General features: G+C 43.0%; 1 protein-coding gene across 1 annotated transcript in view; it reads left to right on the plus strand.

The window, feature by feature from the left end:
- TBC1D1 (TBC1 domain family member 1) overlaps positions 1-24,455 on the plus strand; it is a 138,314-nt gene that overhangs the window by 97,262 nt on the left and 16,597 nt on the right. Inside the window, exons 13-19 of the mRNA XM_060246258.1 lie at positions 127-246; positions 2,104-2,243; positions 6,538-6,723; positions 13,153-13,314; positions 13,999-14,157; positions 21,123-21,367; positions 23,809-23,968. Coding sequence (XP_060102241.1) covers positions 127-246; positions 2,104-2,243; positions 6,538-6,723; positions 13,153-13,314; positions 13,999-14,157; positions 21,123-21,367; positions 23,809-23,968 — 1,172 coding nt within the window. The remainder of the gene's footprint in view (positions 1-126; positions 247-2,103; positions 2,244-6,537; positions 6,724-13,152; positions 13,315-13,998; positions 14,158-21,122; positions 21,368-23,808; positions 23,969-24,455) is intronic.

The following is a 24,455-nucleotide window of genomic DNA, read 5'->3' on the forward strand; positions in this document are numbered from 1 at the left end:
TTTTTTGTTAGTTTGATATAGACACTGTGTTTACGTATGTTTTTTGGTTATGTTTTGCTTTTAATTTTACTTGGCATATTTGTACTCCCTTTATTCTGAACCGCCCCCTTTTGACTACGCTCTCAGCACCTTCTACCGTTCTACTCTGCGGAAAAAGCTTCACTCTTCCTCTTCTGTGCCAAACTTCTTAAAATTTCTGGCTCCTGTAGATGAAAATAACACCTCTGACTTTAGGAACACAAAAAGGTAGGGGCCTCTTTTTGCATCTGCAGCTGGCAAATCTGTGATTCAGAAATATTTGTTTCGGAATCTGATAAAATGTCATGTATTTGGACATTTACTGTACTGCTGTTGTCAGAGTAGAGAGAATTAGAATTTCATACAAATCGATTTCACTGTAATCTCATCTGTGTTTTTACATAATATAGGTGATGTGATAAAGACTGTGAATCTTACAATTTCTAAAGTTCTGTAGTAAAAGATGTACGATTGCCAGCTCCAGGCTGGGAAATATCTGGAGCTTTGGGGGAAGTAGCCTGAGGAGGGCAGAATTTGGGGAGGGGTGGGACTTCAGTGGAGTAGAATGTCATCAAGTCCAACTTCCAAAGCGGCCATTTTCTCCAGGTGAACTGATCTCTGTTACCTGGAGATCTGTTGTAATCCCAGGAAATCTCCTCCTACCACCTGGCTGGAGGTCTCCATAAATAGCTGTAGATTTCCATAACTGGGTTTTGGCTGTGAAACATAGCGGAAATTGATTTTGAGATCCGTGTTGTGATATTTCAGACTGAGGGGAAAGTCGTCCTCACCTGCTGGGAGTTCAAAGTATTTATCAAATAATGAGGGAAGTCGAATTGCAGCTGGAAACTAGCAAGAGAGCAGAGCAGAGCTTATCTAAAGGAGTAACAGCCGGCACCACAGGTTTAATAGCCAAGGCCCATATCAGCATAAAAAAGAATGTGTAAATTTGGCCATACACATATGCAGAGTTTACATGTTATGGAAAGCCTTGGTTTGGTGTAGCGGTTAAGTCCACAGACTCTTATCTGGGAGAAGCGGGTTTGATTCCCCACTCCTCCACTTGCGCCACTGGAATGGCCTTGGGTCAGTCATAGCTCTGGCAGAGGTTGTCCTTGAAAGGGCAGCTGCTGTGAGAGCTCTCTCAGCCCCACCTACCTCACAGGGTGTCTGTTGTGGGTGAAGAAGATAAAGGAGATTGTGAGCTGCTCTGAGATTCGGAGTGGGAGGGTGGGATATGAATCCAGTATCTTCGTTTTCTTCTTCCTTTGCATGAACCAGTCTAGGGAATCTGTAGACTTGCTCAAGTCCATTGCCCTCTGTGCACATAGCCAGCTAATGAATTATTTCCACTGGTTATCCTTATGTCCAAACTCTGTCATGCTGACTTTCTTGCAATCCTGTATTGCCCACAGTAGTTTCACCCTGGTTATTATATCGAGAAGCACCACAATGGCTTTCCAAGAAGGATGGCCGTGTGTGAGGGAGGAGGAGGGAAGACATCTGAGAACCCCACAAGATCATTCACAAAGCAGCAGTGCATGGTTTACTGTTTACTTACCACCTGAACCAAGTTAGAATCTGTAGAACTCCTCACAGCTTGATTACTTGGGATCTTACGAGATGGTGGTGCCCTTACCAGGCCATTTTATTACACAGAAAATGGGGGAGGGCAGGGAATGTTTTGACCGTAAAAGAAGTAGTGTTATATGTTATGGATTACTGCAAAAGGTGGGCATTTTAGGATTTCTATTGCCACTTGCTTGATTTAAGGTTGTTCAAGGACAGGATATGAAAACCTTACATAACTTGGTTTTGTCATAGAAGCATGGGAGCTGAATATTATTCTTGAATATTATTTTCATGTGGGGTCTATGTTTCTCTCAAGTGTCCTATCGGTGGTGGTTATTTTTAACAAATTATCTTTAGAAGTTCTGTAGTTTTTGTATTATTTACAGATTCTTACTGAGGATACTTGAAGGATTTGTGTGTTCATCCCATTTGATTGATCACAAAGTGCACTGCAGTTTTGCAATTGTTATTCCAGCAGTCCAACAAAATGTTTTTCTCACTCTCCAATGTTAGTGACTACAAGCCCAAACTTGATGAAGCAGAGTCTGCCTATGAAACCCCTGTGAGGACCCGCCGGCATTCTTGGAGACAGCAGATATTTCTTCGAGTGGCAACACCACAGAAAGGATGCGATTCTCCCAGCTGGCATGATGGTAAAGGCCTTTGCCAGATTAAAGATTCTCCCTTAACCTTTTGTAGGTTTTGCTTTGTAGTGCAGAAGGCTGTCGATACTTCCCATTTCCCAAAACTAATGTATTTTCTTCAGTTATACCTCACCTTTCACCTCACTGGGGGACCCAAAAAGGCTCCTCCATTTTACCCTTAAAACAACCTTGTGTTGAGAGGTTAGGCTGAGAGTTTGTGACTGGCCCAGTGTCAACCAGCTAGCTTCTGTGACAGAGTGGGGATTCAAACCTTGGTCTCCCACATCTTAGTCTGACACTCTAACCACTACATCACCCAAAATACATCTACATTTGTTATGTATTCATTTCTTTCTGCTTGTTTCCCCCAGTGGCTGGTTTCCATCACTCTAACCACTATGCCGCCCAAAATACATCTACATTAGTTATGCAATCATTGCTATTTTGCACCTTGTAGCTTTGTGTCTTCTTATACTCAAGATTCTTCATAGTGACTGTATCCCAAAGGTGTTTTTTAAAAGCTACTTTGAAGTTCTAGTAGTTTTCCACAGTTCAGTATAACCTTTGCTTTTGCTAAAAGTCTGGCTATCAAGCTACAGTCCTCAGGGATTTTTCTTGAGTCTTTCAAAAGAAAGTAGTCACCATCCATCAACAGTTCATATTCTGTTTCACAGTTAACCAGCATAAACTTTTGTTTATATCAATGAAACTGCATTCACGCAAAACATGCAACAAGTCAATAGCCGGGGCTCAAAGTCAACGTCTGTCAGTAGAAGTGGGTGGGGAGGTGTTTTGCTGATTTTCTCCCATATTGCAAATCATCAGGTCGCCCATCATGCTATTCTTGAGGGCCCCCATTTCCTTGGAGCAGCATTTTGGGGTGCTGCAGTAGGACTAGGTGGCCAGAAACATTTTGTTTCTTCGACAGGAAAGTTTTCCATTAGCAGAAGCAAGACTATGGATCAATGCCAATATGGTTACTATTGCATTTCTTAATGGAAGTGTTTTGGAGTAACATAACTATAAAGTTGAATTTACGCTGTGATTAATAGCTCAGGATCCCCATATCTGAAACAGATATGGAGCCAATCAAAGAGCCCACAAATAGATCACATTTGGTCTGAACCCGCTTGTCATCTATCCAGACTAGTGTGCATGTTTCGGTCACCATGTGGTGATTTCTTCTCTTATTCTGTGTATTGGCCAATTGACATTGAAAGAGAATGGCCAACTGAGGTTGTTCCCTCTGAATAGAGCGTTCCCATGCCACCCCCGTGGATCCCTGTTGGTAGCATGAAAATTTCCCACATGATGCATGATAGAGGTTATGATGGAGATCTACTCCATGAGCTCCTGTGCAAATTACACCCACAGTAATACAGCAGCTGCTATTTACGTCTCGAGCAATTTCTACATCAGCAGTTGCAAGGTGTAGACTGGCCTTCTCGCTTAACAGATTGCCCACAGGACTTTCAGTATGATAGTAATGGATGATTTACAGGAAGCCTAAACATAATGGTTCAACATGCTTGCTTTGATTTTTTTTTTTTGTTCCTGTTTAGACGTTTTCATTTTTATAGTCTCAGAAACCACAATGACAGCTTTTTGTTGGGGGGTAAAGGTAGCTTAGTCTGGTGTGTTTTATCTTGTGGTCATAGTGTGGTGTTGAATCCAAAATACCATGTACCTTCACAAAAATGTGCAGCTGCATAAGCAGCATGGCTGAAGGAACAAAAACAGTTGAGAAATGAGGCAGGAAGTTGGGAGAGGAGAAGAATGAGAAGGAACCGACATCATTTGTAATAGCTTAGTAATTTTATCCAGATACTCCAGCTACAGGTTTTTTTTCCTGCCGTTTTTCCTCCTTCCATTTTGGCTGCACTGTTCATGTTGCACTTGTCTATTTATTCTTTTCTCAACATTAGAACAAAGTTGGAGTCCAGTAGTACCTTTAAAACCAATAAAGTTTTATTTAGGATGTAAGCTTTCATGCGCTAAAAGCACACTTCATCAGACAATAGTATGGGATAGTGTCTGATTGTCTGATGAAGTGTGCTTTTATCATATGAAAGCTTACGTCCTAAATAAAACTTTGTTGGTCTTGAAGGTGCTACTGGACTCCGACTTTGTTCTATTGCTTCAGACCAACACAACTTCCCACCTTCAGACCAACACAACTTCCCAACATTGTTATCTCACTTTCAGGACAATTTAAAAAAAAAAAAAAAGGTTTCTTAAAACAGCTTACAAACATAAAAACAATTCTGTGCAAGATACAGTAACAACATGCATAACAAAGCAGGAGTCAAGTATCACCTTTAAAAGCCAGCAAAGTTTTATTCAGAATGTAAGCTTATTCAGTCTTGTTGCGTAATGACTGTTTTACTCACAGAAGTCGATACTTATTCAGAATGTAAGCATGCACACTTCTTCAGAGGAGGAATGAGGTACAGTAAGCAGAGCTACATATAGCTGGTGGAGTTTAGAATGCAAAGCGGTACAAAGTCAAAATCCAATAACAGAACAGTAAAATTAACAAATTCAGAAAACCTTTGATCTGGGTTGCTTTAGCGTGGGAAACCAATAAAACAGTAACATGTCAGAATGTGAGAATGTCTATTAATTATTCTATTGCTAATAAGCCTGGATCAAAATAAGGGCATTTCTTTCCCAGAAGTTTTTCTTGTCCAACTAATTTACCTTTTAACATGTAACATAAATATATACATCATTCTAGTTTGCCATTAGAAAAAAAAAAACTTTAAAATATAGTGGAAGATGGGTTTAGTATATGTAATGAGATAAACAGCCAATATGCATAACAATAAAAACAGTTTACTAAACTAGGGTTGCCAGCTCTGGGTTGGGGGGGGGAGGAGCCTGGGGAGAGCAAGGTTTGGGGAGGGGAGGGGCCTCAGTAGAATATAATGCCATAGAGTCCACCCTCCAAAGTAGCCATATTCTCCAAAGGAACTGGTCTTAGTCCTCTGCAGAACAATTGTAACAGCAAGAGATCTCCAGGTGCCATGTGGATTCTGCTACATGGAAGTTGGCAGCCCTACACTAAACAAACACAGATAAACAAAAAGATCCATAAATAGTATCAGCAAACCCTGAAATTCTCAGAGAGACTGGTGAAAACAAGCACTAGGTAAGCACCATGAGCTTCCTCCAGTATCACACCAGAAAAAGCCCACATTTTGGCGGGGGATGAAAAGGAAAAGGTTTCTAAGTTAATCACACTTGAGCCAAGAGTTTTGATGTTTTTTGTTGGCTACACAGCAGCAGATGGCCTTGTAAATATCCTGGGATTACTGGCTGCAACCACTGGTACCAATTCCTGCTGTTAAGCTGATTTGCAATACGTTTCGCTCCAGTTACTAAAACAGTGACTCAGAACTTGAAAAAGACAAATGATGGTCCTGTGTTTGAAGCCCCACCTTTTATCATGTACACTAGATGGTGCTAGAACAAAGCGGTAGACAAGCGGCACCTTTAAGACCAACTAAGCTTTATTCAGAATGTCAGCTTTCGTATGCTCTAAGCAGACTTCATCAGACAAAATTGGAATGGCAAGCCATCTTTAAATATAGAGAAAGTGGGCAGTGAGTTGGTATGTAGAGTCATGGGAATGTTTTTAGCAGATTAAAAGAATCCCAAATTGGGGTCTGTGTTTGTTTGTTAGTATTGTTAACTGGGCTGTAACCAATGTTCCCTCTAAGCTGCAGAGTCTTGTGAGCAAAAATTCTACTTTGTGAGCTGCTGGCATTAAAGTTGTGAGCTACTGCATAAATTATTGTTCACTGGGGCCATTTTTCCCGAGCTAAGACAAAAATGTGTGAGCAGGAGGCATGAGTTAGCTCATGCTAACTCAACTTTGAGGAAACACTGGCTGTAACAACAGTGGAGGGTGATAAAAAGCAGACATGTCATAGGTGTGAAGTGCCATAAATCTGGGTGTCATTCTGGCTTCGTTAGTTGTGGGTTTAAATGGAGGGCATTAGTATCTCAAGAGATTAGAACATCATTATAATTTGCCATTAGAAAAAAATAATACATTAAAATATAGTGGAAGATGGGTTAGTGTATGTAATAAGATAAACAGCCAATATCCCTATTTGAGTATGTCAATACAAAAAACTAATACTAATGCCCTCCATTTAAAATTTCTGACCTCAGCAAACCCTTCAAATTCTTGCTGGTCACCTTAGCAGAAGTATATTCTGGAGCAGTTTTCAAAAACTTGTCAATATCCATAAGAGGTTTCGAAATGCATCAATCCTGTTTTTGTTATCTTATTCAGAATTCCCTGAGCTGGGAGAACTTCCCCCGAGGTCACCGCTGCAGCCCGTTTGTGAAGACGGCTCCTTTAGAACCATAAAAGAAGAGAGGAGAAGGACCTCCAAGGAGCTGCGGGAGCTGTGGCAGAAAGCCATCCTCCAGCAAATATTGCTGCTGAGGATGGAAAAGGAAAACCAGAAGCTGCAAGGCAAGTACTTTCCTGCACCAGAAACTTCATTTGGGGAAGGGGCTTCCAGTTTGCATTTTGGGAACAACAAGAACTGGACAATGCAGCGGTTTTATAGAGAAGATTTGTTATTGCGTTTACTCAGAATCTCCCTTTTACCAGTAATTTTGTATGTTTGCTTTCCTGCTTTCAGTGTTCTTCGTGCACAGTTCGTTCGCTTTATCTTAATTAGCCCCTTTGCTTCTTTTATCAGTGAAGCGCTTACCCTGGTTCTTGAATATTTTGAGAAAGCGCTCGGACTGCATTTATGTCTAAAGTATTGGCTGTCCTGGTGTCTGTTTGCTTTCTGAGCATAACATTTGAGAAATAGTTCTTGAGATACTGAACTCTAACTAAATGCTGGGCAGTTTCATGTCTTCTGACAAGTATTTTTAAAATGCAATAAGAACTATTTAAAAGCAGTCACATCTCGCTCTTGTGCTGGGATGAAGCATTGCCTGCAAGAAAGATTAAGATGAAATGCGGAGGTTGGACACAAAACACCCCCTTCCAATACAATCTACCTCTTCCGCTGCTTCTCTGCACCACTTGTTCTTCTCCCACATTCTGTGGTCGTAACCAGAACTTATTTTTGTAGAAAAAGCCCAGCAGGAATTCATTTGCATATTAGGCTATACCCCCTGATGTCACCATTGTTTCACAGAGGACATTTTTGTGGGGAAAGCCCAGCAGGAACTCATTTGAATATTAGGCCATACACCTCCAATGCCAAGTCAGCCGGAACTGCGTTCCTGCTGCAAAAAAGCCCTAGTCCTAACCAATCAAGGATCTCATAGTCAAGTGGCATCACATTACTACAGCCAATCAGAATGGGTGATGTGTAAATCTCTTATGCTAAACATCAGGTGGGCAGGGGGAGCAAATCGTATCCCCCACATTGCCTAAGCAGCTGGCAGTACGACTCCCTAAAGCAGGTCTACCACAAATTCCTATTGACGCCTACTCAATGTGGAGCTTCCTCCCAGGGAAGTGTTCTTAGGATTGTATTGTGGGTGGCTTACATCACAGCACAGTGCAGGAAGAGAGGGGGCTGTTGCATTGCTTGGCTAGACAATGTAGGGATGCAGGAAGAGAAACCTGCAACCAGGAACCGCAACAGGATGGGATGGGAATGAGGGATAATACTCGAGACTGAGAATATATGACTTATGCAGCAGGAAATTTTGAATCAAAATCTCCTTAATAAGATTCTTCTTCTGTACTCCAAAAAACTCTTTGGAGTACAGGAATTATTCATTGGGAGAGTTGCCCTTTGATGATGTTACTTACCTGACGAAGGGCTCCATCCTTGAAATGCGTACAGATCTGGAAATCGCGTTCTTTTATGCATATTGTTCTACAGCATGTCTACAACTGAGGATGGAGAGTTGAGCTACAAGGAGAATTGTGTGCTACTGCTTTAAGAATCTGACTGTTTGGACACTTTCATTTATCCTAACATAACACCTACGGAGAAGTCAGTCTAGCACTGTGTATAATTCATAATTGATTGTATATTGTGGAATACCTTTTGAATATAATTATTTATATAACCTAAGTGTAGCGTCTTACAGAACACAGTTATTTTGCATTTAAAAGGTGGTTCCTTATCTGTGTTCTCTTCCTTTTGGTTTTCTGAACAGAGCTGAAGCACATGATGTTTCAATAGCTATTTTGGCTCAGTGACCTGTATTTATACCCAACCTTATTCTGGAATGATAAAGTTATTTTGTGTGTGGGGGGGGGGGGGTTACTAATTCTTGATTTGCATATATAGTTTTCAATATGCTAGGATACTGTGCCATTTTGGAGAAACTGGGGGAAAATGCATAAGGAAAAAGAGGCATTCTTCAGTCTAAACTGCTGTTGACATGGAGGATGAGGCTATAAAAAAACCCCAACAACCTGCAGCTCTCCTGTAAGTGGTCTCCACACCGTAATAAATAGGAGTGGTGCTTTGGTGATGCATGGTGCTATTAAATCATCAAAGAGACCACGTTGTTATGATATATTGGAATAATTCGTCCTGAGAATGACGGTGTGCTGCTAATGGATCATCACAGCAAGGGCTTAAAGCAGAACATACATCAAGCAGATGTCATTAAAGGGACAGCTAGTATACAATGCATCACTTTTAAAACATTCATCTAAGTTATGCATGGAGACTTGAGTTAGATTTGAGTCCATTAGAGACCAACAAAACTTTCAGGGAATAAGTTTTTGAGAATAAGCTGTTTGTCAGACACAGTAGAGCAAAAATGGAGGTCTGAGTCCTTTATCCTTGGGACGCCTAGGAGATCTCTGTATCCAAAGCGTGATCTGGTCCTTTAACAGCTGGTTCAGCAAAAAGCCTCAAAAGAGGAGGGTAGCTATTAGGGGTGTGCAAATGGAAAAAAATCGGATTTGGGGGTATTCGGGGCTAAAAAATATGGGAGGCCGTATATCTTCTAATAGCAGATTCGGGAGCCTAATCTGATTCAGCAGATATATGGCTGTTCCCGAATATAGTGCCCAATTATACCCTATGGGCCATTGAAATCAATGGCAAAATAGGATATAATGAAGTGTGGCTGGATGGCAGGCGGTTTGATGTAGAGGCTCCATATTTTCAGGGAAGCTTCAGAAGACTCTCTCCTATCAAACTCCCAGGTTTCAGAACAATTTGACCAAGGGGTCCAATTCTGTGGGCCCCCAAAGAGGGTGCCCCTACATTATTCCCTATGGGCCATTGAAGTCAATGGCAAAATAGGGTATAATGAAGTGTGGCTGGGGGACAGGGGCTTGAGGTAGAGGCCCCAATTTTGCAGGGCTGCTGCGAGGGCCTCTCCCCTACAAAACCCCCAAGTTTCAAAAAGATTGGACCAGGGGTTCCCATTCTAGGGGCACCCAAAAAGGGGAAAGCGATCAGTAAGTTTTCCCACAAATAACAGTGGGAAAACTGATTCTGGGGAGCAGAAAGTTTGAGGGAGAGCCCCCAGATCTGCAGAGCAGCTGTAGGGCCCTCTCCCCCACAGGCAGGGCCATGTCACTGAGCAGAACCAGTGCCACCATGCTACTGCCATTGGCACAAACAGCACATTAGATCAAACTAGAGAATCCCTCTCATTCAAAAATTGGGGTGCAGGCTCTCTGCAAGGACTGTTGCACAGAACCAGTGCATTGAATGCACTACTGCCATGCAGCAGAGATGGGACATGGACTTCCTGCATGTCAAACATCTGCCCACTGTGACTGAACCACAGCTCCACAGAAGAAATACCTATGTGGAATCCCTCAACACTCCACTTGTTTGTCACTGAAACTGGGGCACTTCGGTTTTAAAAGAAGCTGATGAAAAAACAAGGCGGCTCAATGGAAACCTTGACTGAAATGGCAAGTGGCATGCAAATATCACCTCTAGTCTTATTTTAAAAGCAAGTAACTTGGAAACCTATCACTGCACTGTGCTTATTCTATGTTCTGACATGGCACACATCTGAAGAAAGAACCATTCCTATCTAGGATAACAAAGCTGAGGGACCAATCACTGCAAAAATACTTGAGACCCAAGAACCCCCAGGACTTCATAGAGATGTCGACTTCCTATCTCAGTGGACATAACTTTCTTTGCTCTTAATTTTCCCCAGTATTCAGACTGTTGGTTTTAAAAGGGTGTCTGGTCTCTATTTATAAAGTGTCCCTGTTTAGGGTCAGTGCCTGCTTGGGATGGGTTAGGGTTTTCATTTGGGGTGGGGTGGTAGTCAAGTCTTTAGAAGTTAAAATTTTGTGTAGGGTTTAAAAACTTGTTGTAGAAATATTTCAGTACTTTTATTCAAAATATTACTGTATTGTTGCTGTTATTATTTTGTTGCTGGATGGATGTTCTGTTCACTTTTGTTAATTGTTTGGTTAAATTTCTGATCACATTGTGTTAGTGGTTGTTTGCAAATCTAATTATTGTTACTGTTTTATGGATGTTGACAGATGTTTTTAAAGAGTTTACTGATGTTTCCTTTGTTGCTTGGGGGTAGATGGACAGCTGCTGTTGTGGGGTTGTGTCTTGTGGTTTGGTTCTCCTGGATACTGTTGTTGCTTTTTTTGCTGCACAGTGTGATTTGTTGTGAATGTAGGATTGGTTTTTTAAAAGTTCCTTTCCCCCCCTTCTGGTTGCTGGGGATGGGATTGGTGGTAGGTGTTGGTGGGTTGCTGTATTTCTCTGTGTGGTTTTGTCAGATGCAGACTGGTGTTTTTGCCCTTTTTTTCCTGGGTGGGCCTTGCAGCTGTTACTGATACAGTCTTGTGTTCCCTTTGTGACTTACTTCCTCTGGTTGCCTGATGATTCTTTCTATCTTTGTTGCAGTTTGAAATCAGGTTTGGGTTCAGTTGATTTTGGCCTTATTGGGGGGAGATCGTTGCTGGGTTGATTGACTGTCAGGAAGAACCAGTTAGAGTAATGATGCATAAGACCTGGGTCTTCACTGAGTATAACTAAAAATGGAGCAAGAAAAGAATACAGCAGCATACAACTACAAAGCTGAACACCTATATGTGAGAGAATGATATTTAGAAGTATTCCAGTGGCACCTCAAGACAAGCAAAGGACAATGCTAGGTGGTATAAGCAACACCAGAGCTCCGTGATATTCAATGAAAAGGGTGTCCCCTCACATTTCATATGGGGGGGGGATATGTTGCCAGGAACCACCATTAGAATCTAGATGCCAAAATGACAGAGTGGTAATTGCAGTTAGAAGTGGATAAACATATTAAACAAGAGCAAAAAACCCTGCAATTTTGGATTCAGAACAGATACTTATCCAGTTAATAACATGCCTGAGAACTGTTTGACTGCAGTGGCACCTTGAAGAACAACATAATCTGTTTTCTGTGGAAAGCTGAGGACTAAACAACTTAGTTATTAATTACTATGCCTACTGAGATAGGAAGCCGATATCTCTATGAAGTTCTGGGGGTTCTTGGGTCTCGAGTATTTTTGCAGTGATTGGTCTCTCAGCTTTGTTATCATAGATAGGAATGCTTCTTTCTTCAGATGTGTGCCACGCCAGAACATAGAATAAGCACAGTGCGGTGACAGGTTTCCAAGTTACTTGCTTTTAAAATAAGACTAGAGGTGATATTTGCATGCCACTTGCCATTTCAGTCAAAGTTCCCATTGAGCTGCCTTGTTTTTTCATCAGCTTCTTTTAAAACCCAAGTGCCCCAGTTTCAGTGACAAACAAGTGGAGTGTTGAGGGGTTCCACACAGGTATTTCTTCTGTGGGGCTGTGGTTCAGTTACAGTGGGCAGATGTCTGACATGCAGGAAGTCCATGTCCAATCTCTGCTGCATGGCAGTAGTGCATTCAATGCACTGGTTCTGTGCAGCAGTCCTTGCAGAGAGCCTGCACCCCAATTTTTGAATGAGAGGGATTCTCTAGTTTGATCTAATGTGCTGTTTGTGCCAATGGCAGTAGCTTGGTGGCACTGGTTCAGCTCAGGGACATGGCCCTGCCTGTGGGGGAGAAGCCCCTACAGCTGCTCTGCAGATCTGGGGGCTCTCCCCCAACTCTCTGCTCCCCAGAATCAGTTTTCCCACTGTTATTTGTGGGAAAACTGACCGACTGCTTCCCCCCCACCATTGGGAGAAATGGGCCTTTTTGGGTGCCCCTAGAATGGGAACCCCTGGTCCAATTTTTTTGAAACTTGGGGGTTATGTAGCGGAGAGGCCCTTGCAGCTGCCCTGAAAAATTGGGGCCTCTACCTCAAACCCCTGTCCCCCAGCCACACTTCATTATATCTATTTTGCCATTGACTTCAATGGCCCGTAGGGAATAATGGAGAGATAGGGGCACCCTCTTTGGGGGCCCACAGAATTGGACCCCTTGGTCCAATCTTTTTTAAATTTGGGGGTTCTGTAGGAGAGAGTCTTCTGAAGCTTCCCTGAAAATGTGGAGCCTCTACCTCAAACCCCCTGCCCCCCAGCCGTACGTCATTATACCCTATTTTGCCATTGATTTCAATGGCCCATAGAGTATAATGGGGCTGAACGGCCCGTGGCAATTCGCAACTGCAGTATATGGCTCCTGAATCAGATCAGAGAATCGGCTGTTTTTCATGGGTCTATTTGGTTCGGCCAACTCGAATGCACACCCCTAGTAGCTACCCTACCAGGATCATCCTTATAGCATGACTGAAGGCCTAGCAAAGAGGGTTGGAACTCCTCATCTAAGTTAACATAGCTCTCACTACATTAGTTTCCCCACATAATGCGTCTGTAGGGAGGCTTACAGTATGGCTACAACTTTTTATGACATGCCACAGTTCATTAGCCTGATGCTATCGGTGAACTGTCTCAGATAACTGTCTAAGCCATCGATCATACACTGAACATCATTAATGTGCATGTCCTTAATCATTTTTTTCTTTTCATCTAGCTTCTGAAAACAATCTGCTAAACAAGCGCCTGAAGCTCGACTATGAAGAAATCACCCCGTGCCTCAAAGAAGTAACCTTGGTCTGGGAAAAAATGTTGAGCGTGCCAGGAAGATCAAAGACAAAGTTCGACATGGAAAAGATACACTCTGCTATTGGGAAAGGTGAGCGTACTGAATTGTTTAGGGAGTGTGTGCATGTGGTTGTTAAAAAGTCAGCTACTGGAACATAATTTTAAATAACAAAGTTGACTTTATCAATCTGGTTGTCCATTAGAGGTCAATGGCAAATACTATTCACAGAGTCCTCCAAAAATTGACTAAAGGGATTTGGACCCCTTGGTCCAATCTTTTTGAAATTTGGGACCAATTTTTGATTATGCAGGTTCTCCCTGAGAAAATGGAAGTGTAATCAGCCCTGGGTTTTATAGACCCCAGCGTGCTTTTAAAAATCTGTATCAGCTTGTCTCACTGCAAGGCCAACAACTCTGTAGTTTTTGAATGGAGATAACATCCAGTAGGGGTAATCGTACATCTTCTAGCAGGGTGCATTGTCCCTATTCAGATTTTGTCAGACCAAGAAAGAGATCTCCTCTTATCTCATGTCCCATCCCTGCCTAGAAAATCTCTCTCTCTCTACTCTGCCCCTCCCCTGCATCCACAAGTGCATACCAAATGTCCACACCCACCTAGGCAGGCATGCTCCCTAGTATGAGAACCTAGGGCTTCAGGAGGTAATTTCTGCCACACAAGGGAGAGACGGAGCTTCTTCCATTGCAATATATGCTGCCTTCCTACTCTTCCAAATCCATTTGGCTTTTTTCCTTCATCCCCTTCTTCTTTGACAAGGAGTTCCTCGGCATCACCGGGGTGAGATCTGGAAGTTCTTGGCCGAGCAGTACCAGCTGAAGCATCAGTTTGCAAACAAGCAGCAACCTAAGGACACCCCTTACAAAGAGCTCCTGAAACAGTTAACCTCCCAGCAGCATGCCATACTGATTGACCTAGGTAAGCACACCAGACTTCTTTGCTCTGGAATGGGAACCAGAATTTAATGTTTTGTGAAAGTGGTTGGGGAAGGGTCTCTGCTCTGAAGAATATCTTGCATGTAATGTACACTACTTCTTCAGAAGAGCTGCTTCTGTCGCATTCTCATATGAACGCATGAAGCTGCCCTGTAGTGAATTGGACCGTCTATCCATCAACAGATAGTTGATGTACTGTCTACTTAGCCGCCCTGAGCCTGCTTCGGCGGGGAGGGCGGGATACAACTAAAATGTGATGATGATGATAGCTTGGCTACTTACCCTGGCAGTAGCTCTCCAAGATCTCAGGCAGAGGAGGTCTTCCCCTTCACCTCCTGCTCAATGTTCCCTCTAAGCTGCAGTCTTGTGAACAAAAATTCTACTTTGTGAGCTACTGGCATTAAAGTTGTGAGCTGCTACTGCAGAAATGAGTGTGCTCTGGGGTCATCCTTCCTGAGTTAAGACAAAAATGTGTGAGCTGAAGGTTAAAAATCTGTGAGCTAGCTCACGCTAACTCAGCTTAAAGGGAACACTGCTCCTGCCTGATCCTGTTAACTGGAGATGCTGGGGATTGAACCTGGAACCTTCCGTATGCAAAGCGGATTCTCTGCCACTGAGCCACAGTGCCTATATATACATCCGTGTTTGGGTATAGTGTGCTAGGATCACAACATTTCACTTATCACTGCACCATGCCCTCAGCATCTCTGTTTTAATTGTTCAAACAAAAAGAAAGAATGTGGGGGAGTGAGGCTAGGTCTCATCACTGCAGAGGAAATATCTAAGGACATCAGCCAGCTTGATAGACACTAGACAGTATCTTCTGATGGCTAAAAACATCACAACAGTTAGACTGAACATGTCTTCTGACTCATGAGAGATTCAAGCTAATCTTTTCACTAACAGAAAGTGTGTGTTAATTTCCACCAGTTCCCCTTCCATTTGCAGACCCCTCAATTTGCCTTTCATGTTGTGCCAGTGGGTTCCCTGTCCCCCAGGGGCACAAATTTGGGGAGATCAGTGGGTTGCAGAAAGAAGATGATATTGGATTTATATCCTGCCCTATACTCTGAATCTCAGGGTCTCAAACCAGTCACAATCTCCTTTACCTCCCCCACCCCACCCCACTCCACAACAGATACCCTGTATGGTGGGTGGGGCTGTGAGAGCTCTTACAGCAGGCTGCCCTTTCAAAGACAACCTCTGCCAGAGCTATGGATGACCCAAGGCCATTCCAGCAGGTGCAAGTGGAGGAGTGGGGAATCAAACCCAGTCCTCCCAGATGAGAGTCTGCACACTTAACCACTATACCAAACTGAGATAGAAGCAGAGAAATTTTGTTCTACTGACCAAAGAACCTTGCATGAATGGAAGATTTAATCTGGATTCCACCCATGCATACATCTGGATATGTGTATGCTGTCATAAATTTTTCTGAGTGTATGAATGCATGTGAGTTTATGTGTGCATTAATATCCCTATTAGAGGGATATATTTATCTGATTGGATTGTCAAAGCCTGTCAGCTTTTTCATTATCCAGCTTTAACACCCATGCAAAGGAATGGGAAATATTATAGAATGAATTACCTTGATCTTGATCACCGGTGATACATCCTTATACTCAAGAACCTTTTCTGGTTCCTTCATGGCTGATTGGTGTAGTGGTTAAGTGTGTGGACTCTTATCTGGGAGAACTGGGTTTGATTCCCCGCTCCTCTACTTACAGCTGCTGGAATTCCCTTGGGTCAGCCATAGCTATCGCAGGAGTTGTCCTTGAAAGGGCAGCTGCTGTGAAAGCCCTCTCAGCCTTACCCACCTCACAGGGTGTCTGTTGTGAGGGGAGAAGATATAGGAGATTGTAAGCCGCTCTGAGTCTCTGATTCAGAGAGAAGGGCAGGATATAAATCTTCAGTCGTCTTTTTCTTCCCAGTCTCAGCCTCCTTTTATTTCTGGGGTGCCATCTCCCTTTTGGTTGATGATGAAGCTGAGGAACAGAAAATCTTGAACAATTTCAGTTTCTTCGTAGTTGACCTTAGATTTCTTTTGTCTTCTCGACACTCAGCTGTAATCCCATTTTGGCCTTCAACAGTAAAATCTAAATGCCGTTCATTGTCTGGGTTGAGTTCTTAAATTCAGTTATTAAATCAGAAAACACATCTTAATTAAGGCATTGTGGAGGGATGGATTTGGGATTTTATTGAAATGTTTGGTTCCATTTCTGGGTTCTCACCCATGTGCCTTTGCTTTATAAATGGTGCTAGAGAACCTCCAGTAACAAATGTTGTGATGGAGTTCACCTTTGGATATCTTTTGGCTGGGTATATTAATTTTATGAACTGCACAGAATTTTTGCATTTATGGGGGGGTCACATACTATTGGGGTCATGTACTGTTTGCATTTATTGGAGGGGGAGGAGGAAGGAAAGGCTGCATTAGCTGACATCAGTAGGGTTAGACAGAAAACTGTTGTTCTGCAGAGGGAAAAGAAATCCAGAATGGAAAATTTGTAATAAAAGAATTTGAAGAAAAGAGTGCCTTGATTTTTGCAAAAACAATTCATAACCAAATGCTGCAACAAGTCATATTAAAGAAGACACACGCACACACACATTCAAACACTCCTGTGAAAAGAACATACAATCTGAGTGCCATCAGAGTGTTTGGAGTTTTTTGTGTGAGGTTAAGTTTAAGTTGAACATAATCATGCCCAGCACTTAGCACACAAGGGTTAAAGGCAATATAGTTTATTTTTCATTGTGTTCTCACATGCACTGGGATTTTACTTCATTTATAGCCTGTATGCACAAAGCAGTGGAACACCTTTAAAAACCCCCCAAAGATAATAACTTTTAAGAGCTGAATGTATAGTACCTTCCACTGGATGTGGTATTGGATTATGTCCACCTTCTGTAAAAGTGGTCTTAAACAGTCCCCCCACTCATCCCAGGCCTATGCCTGAAATGTACTTGGAACAGTTTCTGCTCACCTTCATAGGCTGCTTGAAGAGGAAAGTTGCGTATGAACATATGTAAAATGCCTTTCAAATGTTAGTCCATCCAGCTTTCTCATAGGCAGGGCTTTAGTAAAATGCCCTCTCTCCTTCCCTTCTCCTTGTCTGGACCCAGTACATGGAGTCCAATACCCACCGTAGCACAGTTGAATTTTATTCCTCAGCTCTCCAGTGAGAGGCGTGCCAGAATGCCATTCCCGCCCCCCAATAAAGAATTGCTCTGCATCTTCCTTAACAAATCTTTTCTAGTCTGAATTTCTTTCCCTCACCTAGTTAGCTTTCAGAGTAGCTCTTCTTTGCCAGGCAAGCATCCCTGCCAAAGTGGAGGCTTTGAATTGGACTGTTCAGTTGTGCGTTGAAACAGCTCCTAGTTTGGGCAGAGAGGTTGCTGCAGAGCAGCTGTTCCCGTGAGGAAGCAATGCACGCCATGTCTGCGGAAGATCTCTGTTCCCTGCCAACCTAGGCAGCGAGCAGCCAGTCCCAGAGATTAAACACAGCCTGCCTTGCATGGAATGCATAAAGTGCTAATCTATGTAGGGAAGACCTGGCTCCAGGCTTTGCCTTCTGTGAACCAAGAGCCCTGATACTATCTGGGAAGGCAACACACCTCCTCACAGATGCAGCAACATTCCAGAGTCGGAAGGGTGGGGTTAAATTTATCAAGAGGCAGGCTTACAAGACACTTCCTCTTGAAGGAAAGTAGGAATAACCTACGTTGTTGCATAGCAGGAGTGGCCAAACTTGCTTAATGTAAGAGCCACATAGAATAAACATCAGAGGATTGAGAGCCACAAGACATGAATGTCAGAGGAAGGAAGGAAGGAAGGAAGGAAGGAAGGAAGGAAGGAAGGAAGGAAGGAAGGAAGGAAGGAAGGAAGGAAGGAAGGAAGGAAGGCAAATAGGTGGGGGAGGAAGAGGTGGAAAGAAAGCAATTTTAACTTTAAATGCATTCTCCAAGCCACCAGCTGGCTTGGCTTAGAGAAGTGATTTAAAGACAAATGCCTTCTCCAACCCAACCAATGGGGTGGTGGGAGCTTCAAGAGCCACACAATATGTGTGAAAGACCCACATGTGGCTCCGAAGCCACAGTTTGGCCATCTCCGTACTAGAGTATTCTTTGGTTTTTGAAAGAAGAAAAATTTGACTGTTTCTTTGCTTCCTCAGGACCATACTACCTGATAAGTTTTTGTTTGGTCCAGATTCCCCCACCCTGGCTTCTCAAACACTTGTCCCTGCTGTATACATTTGTTGTACTGGTTGTTCATGATAGGCATCTCTAAGCAAAGCTCTTATTCAGAAATTCAAAGTGTGAGTCTAATACAATATTGGGATTTATGGTGATAGTCTATAAGCCATCTCAACAAGCATGGTATAGTGATTAGAGTGTTGGACGAGGATCTGGGAGACCCAGGTTCAAATCCCCACTCTGCCATGGAAGCTCGCTGGGTGACCTTGGGCCAGTCACACACTCTCAGACTAACCTAACCCACAGGGTTATTGTGATGATGGCAGAGGAGAGGAGAATGATATAAGCTGCTTTGGGCATCCATTGGGGAGAGAGGTGGGGTATAAATAGAGGAAGTAAATAAATATATCAAGACAAAAAATAAAATGTCACCACCAGTGAGTGTTCCCTCTAAGCTGAGTCAGTGTGAGCTAGCTCACAGATTTTTAGCCTCCAGCTCACAGATTTTTGTGTTAGCTCAGAAAAAATGGCCCCAGAGCACACTAATTTATGCAGTAGCTCACGACTTTAATGCCAGGAGCTCACAAAGTAGAATTTTTGCTCACTAGACTCTGCAGCTTTGAGGGAACATTGGTAACCACATCCTTGCTTAATGGGACTTCTATTGATCAGATCTCAGTGTTTAGCTATATTTCTGCTTCTGCAACATTTCCACACCCACCCAAAAAAGCAGACTGCAGCCCATTTACTAAGCTGTTATTAGCCCTAGAAATGGTGGGTGGGTGGGTGGGAGGAGAGACAAGATTTGCTTTATACAGCAGCACAGGGAGCAAAATGGCCAGGGGTCTTGTTCTGCTGTATACTGTGGTCTTGTTTTGCTATTATGAGGTTTTGGGAAGACCTGCTGTTGTATCTCCCAAAATTGTGTCTGGTTTGATCTTCAGACTCTTGAAGACTCCGGTTTGCATTTGGCTTTGCAAAATGTACAGATCTTGTCAAGACCGCATCACAGCATTAGGAACAGGCAACATTCCTTGGCCTGATCTCCAATTGTTTGGTTGGAGAGAAAAGGACGGGCAACTTCCTTCCCTGGCTGTGCCTTGTAGATAAGCCTTGGCTCCGCTAAAGTTCCAGAAGTGATATCTTTCCTCTGTCTTTCCAGCTGATCCTTTTGAGTCACATTAACCATGAGCACATCTCCCATATCAGAGGGTCAGATTGGGTCTCGCTAATAAGTAGGCTTGCCAGCTTCCAGGGTGGTGGCTGGAGATCTCCTGGAATGATTTTCAGGCAACAGAGATCAGCCCGCCTGGTGAAAATGGCCACTTTGGAAGGTGGTCTCTGTGGCATTCTGCCCTACTGAAGACCCTCCCCAGACTCTACCCCCCAAAATCTCCAGGAATTTCCCAACTTGGATCTGTCAATCCTATTTACAAGGGAAAGTGAATAATACTTTGGAGGGGGGAGGTCTTAACTTCCTAAGAATTCTGAGTTGACTTATAATTGTTTTGCTCCAGTCTGTGAGCCTCCCTTGCCACAAGTGCGTTCTCCCTCTTCCCCACCCCTTTTCCCTTAGCTCCCCACTCCCAGTCCTCACCAGATGTGGAGTCTCTCTCTTCCTCCTCTGCTATGAAATCCATGGCTCTGTCATCCCCTCTTTGCCTCTCCACCCCCTGGTGCCTGCCTGATAGATACTGTTCCTGGTTATAGAGAATATAGGAACATGCAATATTCTCGTGGTGTTGTGAGGGGGGCAGAGAAGAGAGTTTGTAAATGAGAGAGCTTTTACCACTGAGGAAGCAAGGAAGAGAGACAGAGAAAGAGCTGAGAGAGCAGCAGCCAGTTAAGTAGGTAGGAGGAAGGAATGCTTCTCTGGCTTGGAATAAAATCTGAACCATAAAAAAAGTGAAGGCCATTAAGCTTGCCCTTATATTGAGCCATTAGTGTTAAAAGCGGCTGAAATTCGTATTCCAAGCCAAGAATCTATGAACTTCAGAAGCAGTGGCTTTTAAAAAGCTGCCAGGCAAACAGGCACAGAAGTCTTGGTCAGATAATGAGGAAAGATGTCAGGTCTAATTTCTCTTTCTAGGAATGCGGTTGCCAGCTCCAGGTTGGGAAATACCTTGAAATTTGGGGGTTGGAACCTGAGGAGGGCGGGATTTGGGAAGGGGAGGGACTTCAATAGGGTATAACGCCATAGAGTCCAACTTCCCAAGCAGCCATTTTCTCCTGGTGCTCTGATCTCTGTTGCCCGGAGGTCAGTTGTAATCCCTGGAGAGCTGCAGTTACTACCTCTAGGTTGTCAACCTTAGCAAGGATGCATCCTGACCCGGGAACTAACCCCATCCAGACCAAGATCTTGGTTTAACCAACAGATGCTCCTGTCCGGTTACAGGAGGCACATGCTGTTTATGAAGGGCACAGTGGGAGGTCTTCTAGTAGTCCTGGCCTCACTTGTGGACCTCCTGATGGCACTTGGGTTTTTTGGCCACTGTGTGACACAGAGTGTTAGACTGGATGGGCCATTGGCCTGATCTGTCATGGCTTCTCTTATGTTCTTATGTTCTCTTATATTTAGAGCGCAAATTTGTAATGATTTTAAAGTAATGAATCAATAGCAGCAAAGGATTTTGGCCATACAAGTATCTTAGGTGAAGCAGTTGGAAATGTATTCTTAATTTGCCTGACATCATGGCAGTCTCACTTTTTATTGAGGTTGTTTGTATTCCCAACCTTGGTTTGTTTTCTCAGGGCGCACCTTTCCAACCCACCCGTATTTCTCAGCCCAGCTTGGAGCAGGGCAGCTGTCGCTCTATAATATCCTGAAGGCCTATTCCCTCCTGGATCCGGAAGTGGGCTATTGCCAGGGCCTGAGCTTTGTAGCCGGGGTGCTCTTGCTTCATATGACTGAAGAAGAGGCTTTCAAGATGCTGAAGTTCCTCATGTTTGACATGGGCCTTAGGAAACAATATCGGCCCGACATGACCATCTTACAGGTGAGAGGCCTGCTTGTGTTTTGTTTAAAAGGATGCTTCACTTACTTTCCTTTTCAGAGCTCCTATGATGAGATGATCTTGAGCAATGAGTAAATTATTTGCTAAAGGAAAGTATGCTAGACAGAAATTTAGTGACCAATTAGGTTGTGTTTGGGACAGTCTAGGAACAGAAAGGGAATATTATTCTGTTGAAATTTATCAAATGAGGAACGTGTTAAAAGCAGAGAGATCCAGCGGTTCCTAAAAACAGTAAAAAAAACCCCCAACATTTTAAAATTTTGTGAGATGGAGTATCGGTTTTCCCATGATAATCTGAGAGTAACTGAATATGGAATGTGATGGAATCTGCCCTGTAATATTTCAGATGGGGTGGCATTAAGGTAAGCTAAGCGAATGCCCTAACAAGGTGGTGCCCGGGGGGGGGGGGGGGGTCGGGAGTGTTTGTTAGGTGTCGTGTCTCTCTCTCTCTCTCTTGGCTTGACTTCGCGAACGAAGATTTAAGAAAGGTGCAGTAGTCCACGTCTGCTGCAGGCTCGCTGGTGGCTGACAAGACCAATGCGGGACAGGCAGGTCCGGCCACAGTGGCTGCAGGGAAAAGTCTGATTTGGGGTTGGTGCTGTAGCAGTGCGATTCTTCCTCAACCTCCTTTTGTCCTCAAGACCAGCTATGCGTGCGTTCTCAAAGGAAGAGACAGCCTGGTGGATGGTGTGCCTCCATGCTTTGCGATCTGAGGCTAGGTCAGACCACTGGTGATGGTTGATGCGACAGGTGCCAAGGGATTTCTTCAAGGAGTCCTTGTACCTCTTCTTTGGTGCCCCTCTATTTCGATGGCCGGTGGAGAGTTCGCCATACAGAGCAATCTTGGGAAGGCGGTGGTTTTCCATCCTAGAAATATGCCCTGCCCAGCGCAGCTGCGTCTGAAATGCCAAAGAATTGACTCGAGCAGGTTCTGTAACAGTCAATCATCATACTGTTATAATCCAGCTCTGCAAATCAATGCTGAACTAGCAAAAGGGTCTTTGCCTTACTTATCAAGAAGAACTCTTTGGTTGTAAACTTATCAGCCTTAATCTAGAATCTGCTGTCTTCATCCATCAAGAACAGTAAGTGCAGGAGGCCTTCACCTTTTGAAGCAAAAATAATCCTTAGCCTTCGCTTAAAAGTGCTGAACCATGCTCTGGCTTCCAATGACTTTCGGCCAAGTTCAGCTTTGTTCAGACACAACAAGGGACTCCCATTATGCTACATAGAATCTGACATTGAGGATAGGGGATAATCAAAAGATTCTGAGATTACCAAAATCTAGACAGCAACACCATAAAGTAACCAGGGTATTATTTTAAAGTTGAACACTTGAATTGCTCCAGGGATATATCTTCCTCCCTTTGTAAAATAGAAGCAAGTTATCATTCCAGAAACAGTCTTATTCTTATTCAGAGCAAATTTATGTTGATGAGACCAGGAGAGGTTTGAAGAAAAAACAGTTCCCAAGCAGCAGAAAATCCTGACTTGTTCAGTGTGAGGTTGCTATAGTCCATTTGCAAAGACCCAAGTTGCCATTTTTAGATTTGTTAATAGTTTATTTGCAACTCCTCATTTAGGCAGTAGTTTGAAGAACGCCTCAGGAGTCTTTTCAGGCCAATGTTGGCAAGTAAGAATCAAATCATCAGCATACCGCAGTAATAGTATTTATTTCTAAACTATTCTAGGGCCATGAAAAGCTGGTAAAGAAAGACTCGACATCGGGTCATTAGGTATAAATTAAAAAGGAGTGAGTGTTGTCTCACCCCACATCAGTGGTGAAACCCTCTGAAAGTTGTCCTTCATCACAGAATGCCCTGAATGCTGCATTTAAGGTATCACCTGAGGTAGAGATTGTATTACTGATCCTTGCTTGTCCCCAAATGATAGTTTGGGACATACATTATTGGGTTATCAGTTTTCTCTTTTTTTTCTGTCCTGGGTGTCAGTACTGATTTATGAATATTAATACTGTAGTTCTAAATACCTTTTCTAGGGTTCAGGTTCTTCTGAATGCAACTAGACTTCAGTCCAGTGTATGGTTGGAGATTTAGTCTATGCCGAGTCACTCGGTGATTCTTAAATCTTGTTGTACTGCAGGGCCTGATTCTGATTTTATTTGTGCTTTGTGGACCTCCACAGTTTCTACTGCTAAATTGGGAACCATTTAAAAGGGTTCTTAATTAAAGGTCATCTGTTCTTGAACGTGGTTGTATTGGAAGTTTTGGGTGTGAACTGGTCATGGCTTGTAACATATTAAATTTCCCCATTGCCTCTTCTCTTTCTCTTCGTTCTCTTCTTGCTGACTTACCTAAAGGTGTGGACCAGTAGTGACTTACAAGCCACATCTTAAGAATCATTGATATAACTTTACATTCCTTTTTCATCTGTTTCCCCCCCCCTGTTATTGTTACTTGCAGATCCAGATGTATCAGCTTTCTCGACTCCTTCATGATTACCACAGAGAACTCTACAATCATTTTGAAGCACATGAAATTGGACCTAGCCTATACGCTGCCCCTTGGTTTCTTACAATGTTTGCTTCTCAGTTCCCCCTGGGATTTGTGGCCAGAGTATTTGGTGAGTCTTTCTTATGATCAGGAGTAACATCAGATAACACTTAGAGCCTAGACAGATATTATTTCGTTATTGATATGGTAGTTTTCTGTTTTGGCTTTCACACGTTTGTTCCGTGGTTTTTCTCTGTTGTATTGCTGTCAAGAATGTTTGCCATTCAATGCCTTTTCCTTTGTAAGATCACCTAATAAGATGCAAGTGGTTGTCATGAAGTCATAGTAAATGCAGATATTTGTCTTCAAGTATCAGATGTTTCTAGTGCATCTGCTGACTGAAAAAGAAGTGGTTTATTTTGCCAATTGACTTATTTTTATCCAACACTCTTTGAATGTCATCCATAAATTAGCCTGTTAAAAAATGCATATTGATTAATTTACACAATTGGCATATAGGTTTAACTGATATTTTTTCCTGATTTTGGAAAGGACCATGATAACAGTAATGTATGCAACATAAGGATTTTATTAATGACCAACATATTTCGTTTTTT

This window comes from Heteronotia binoei, chromosome 9, assembly GCF_032191835.1.
Source record: "Heteronotia binoei isolate CCM8104 ecotype False Entrance Well chromosome 9, APGP_CSIRO_Hbin_v1, whole genome shotgun sequence".
In the NCBI taxonomy this organism is placed as follows: Eukaryota; Metazoa; Chordata; class Lepidosauria; order Squamata; family Gekkonidae; genus Heteronotia; species Heteronotia binoei.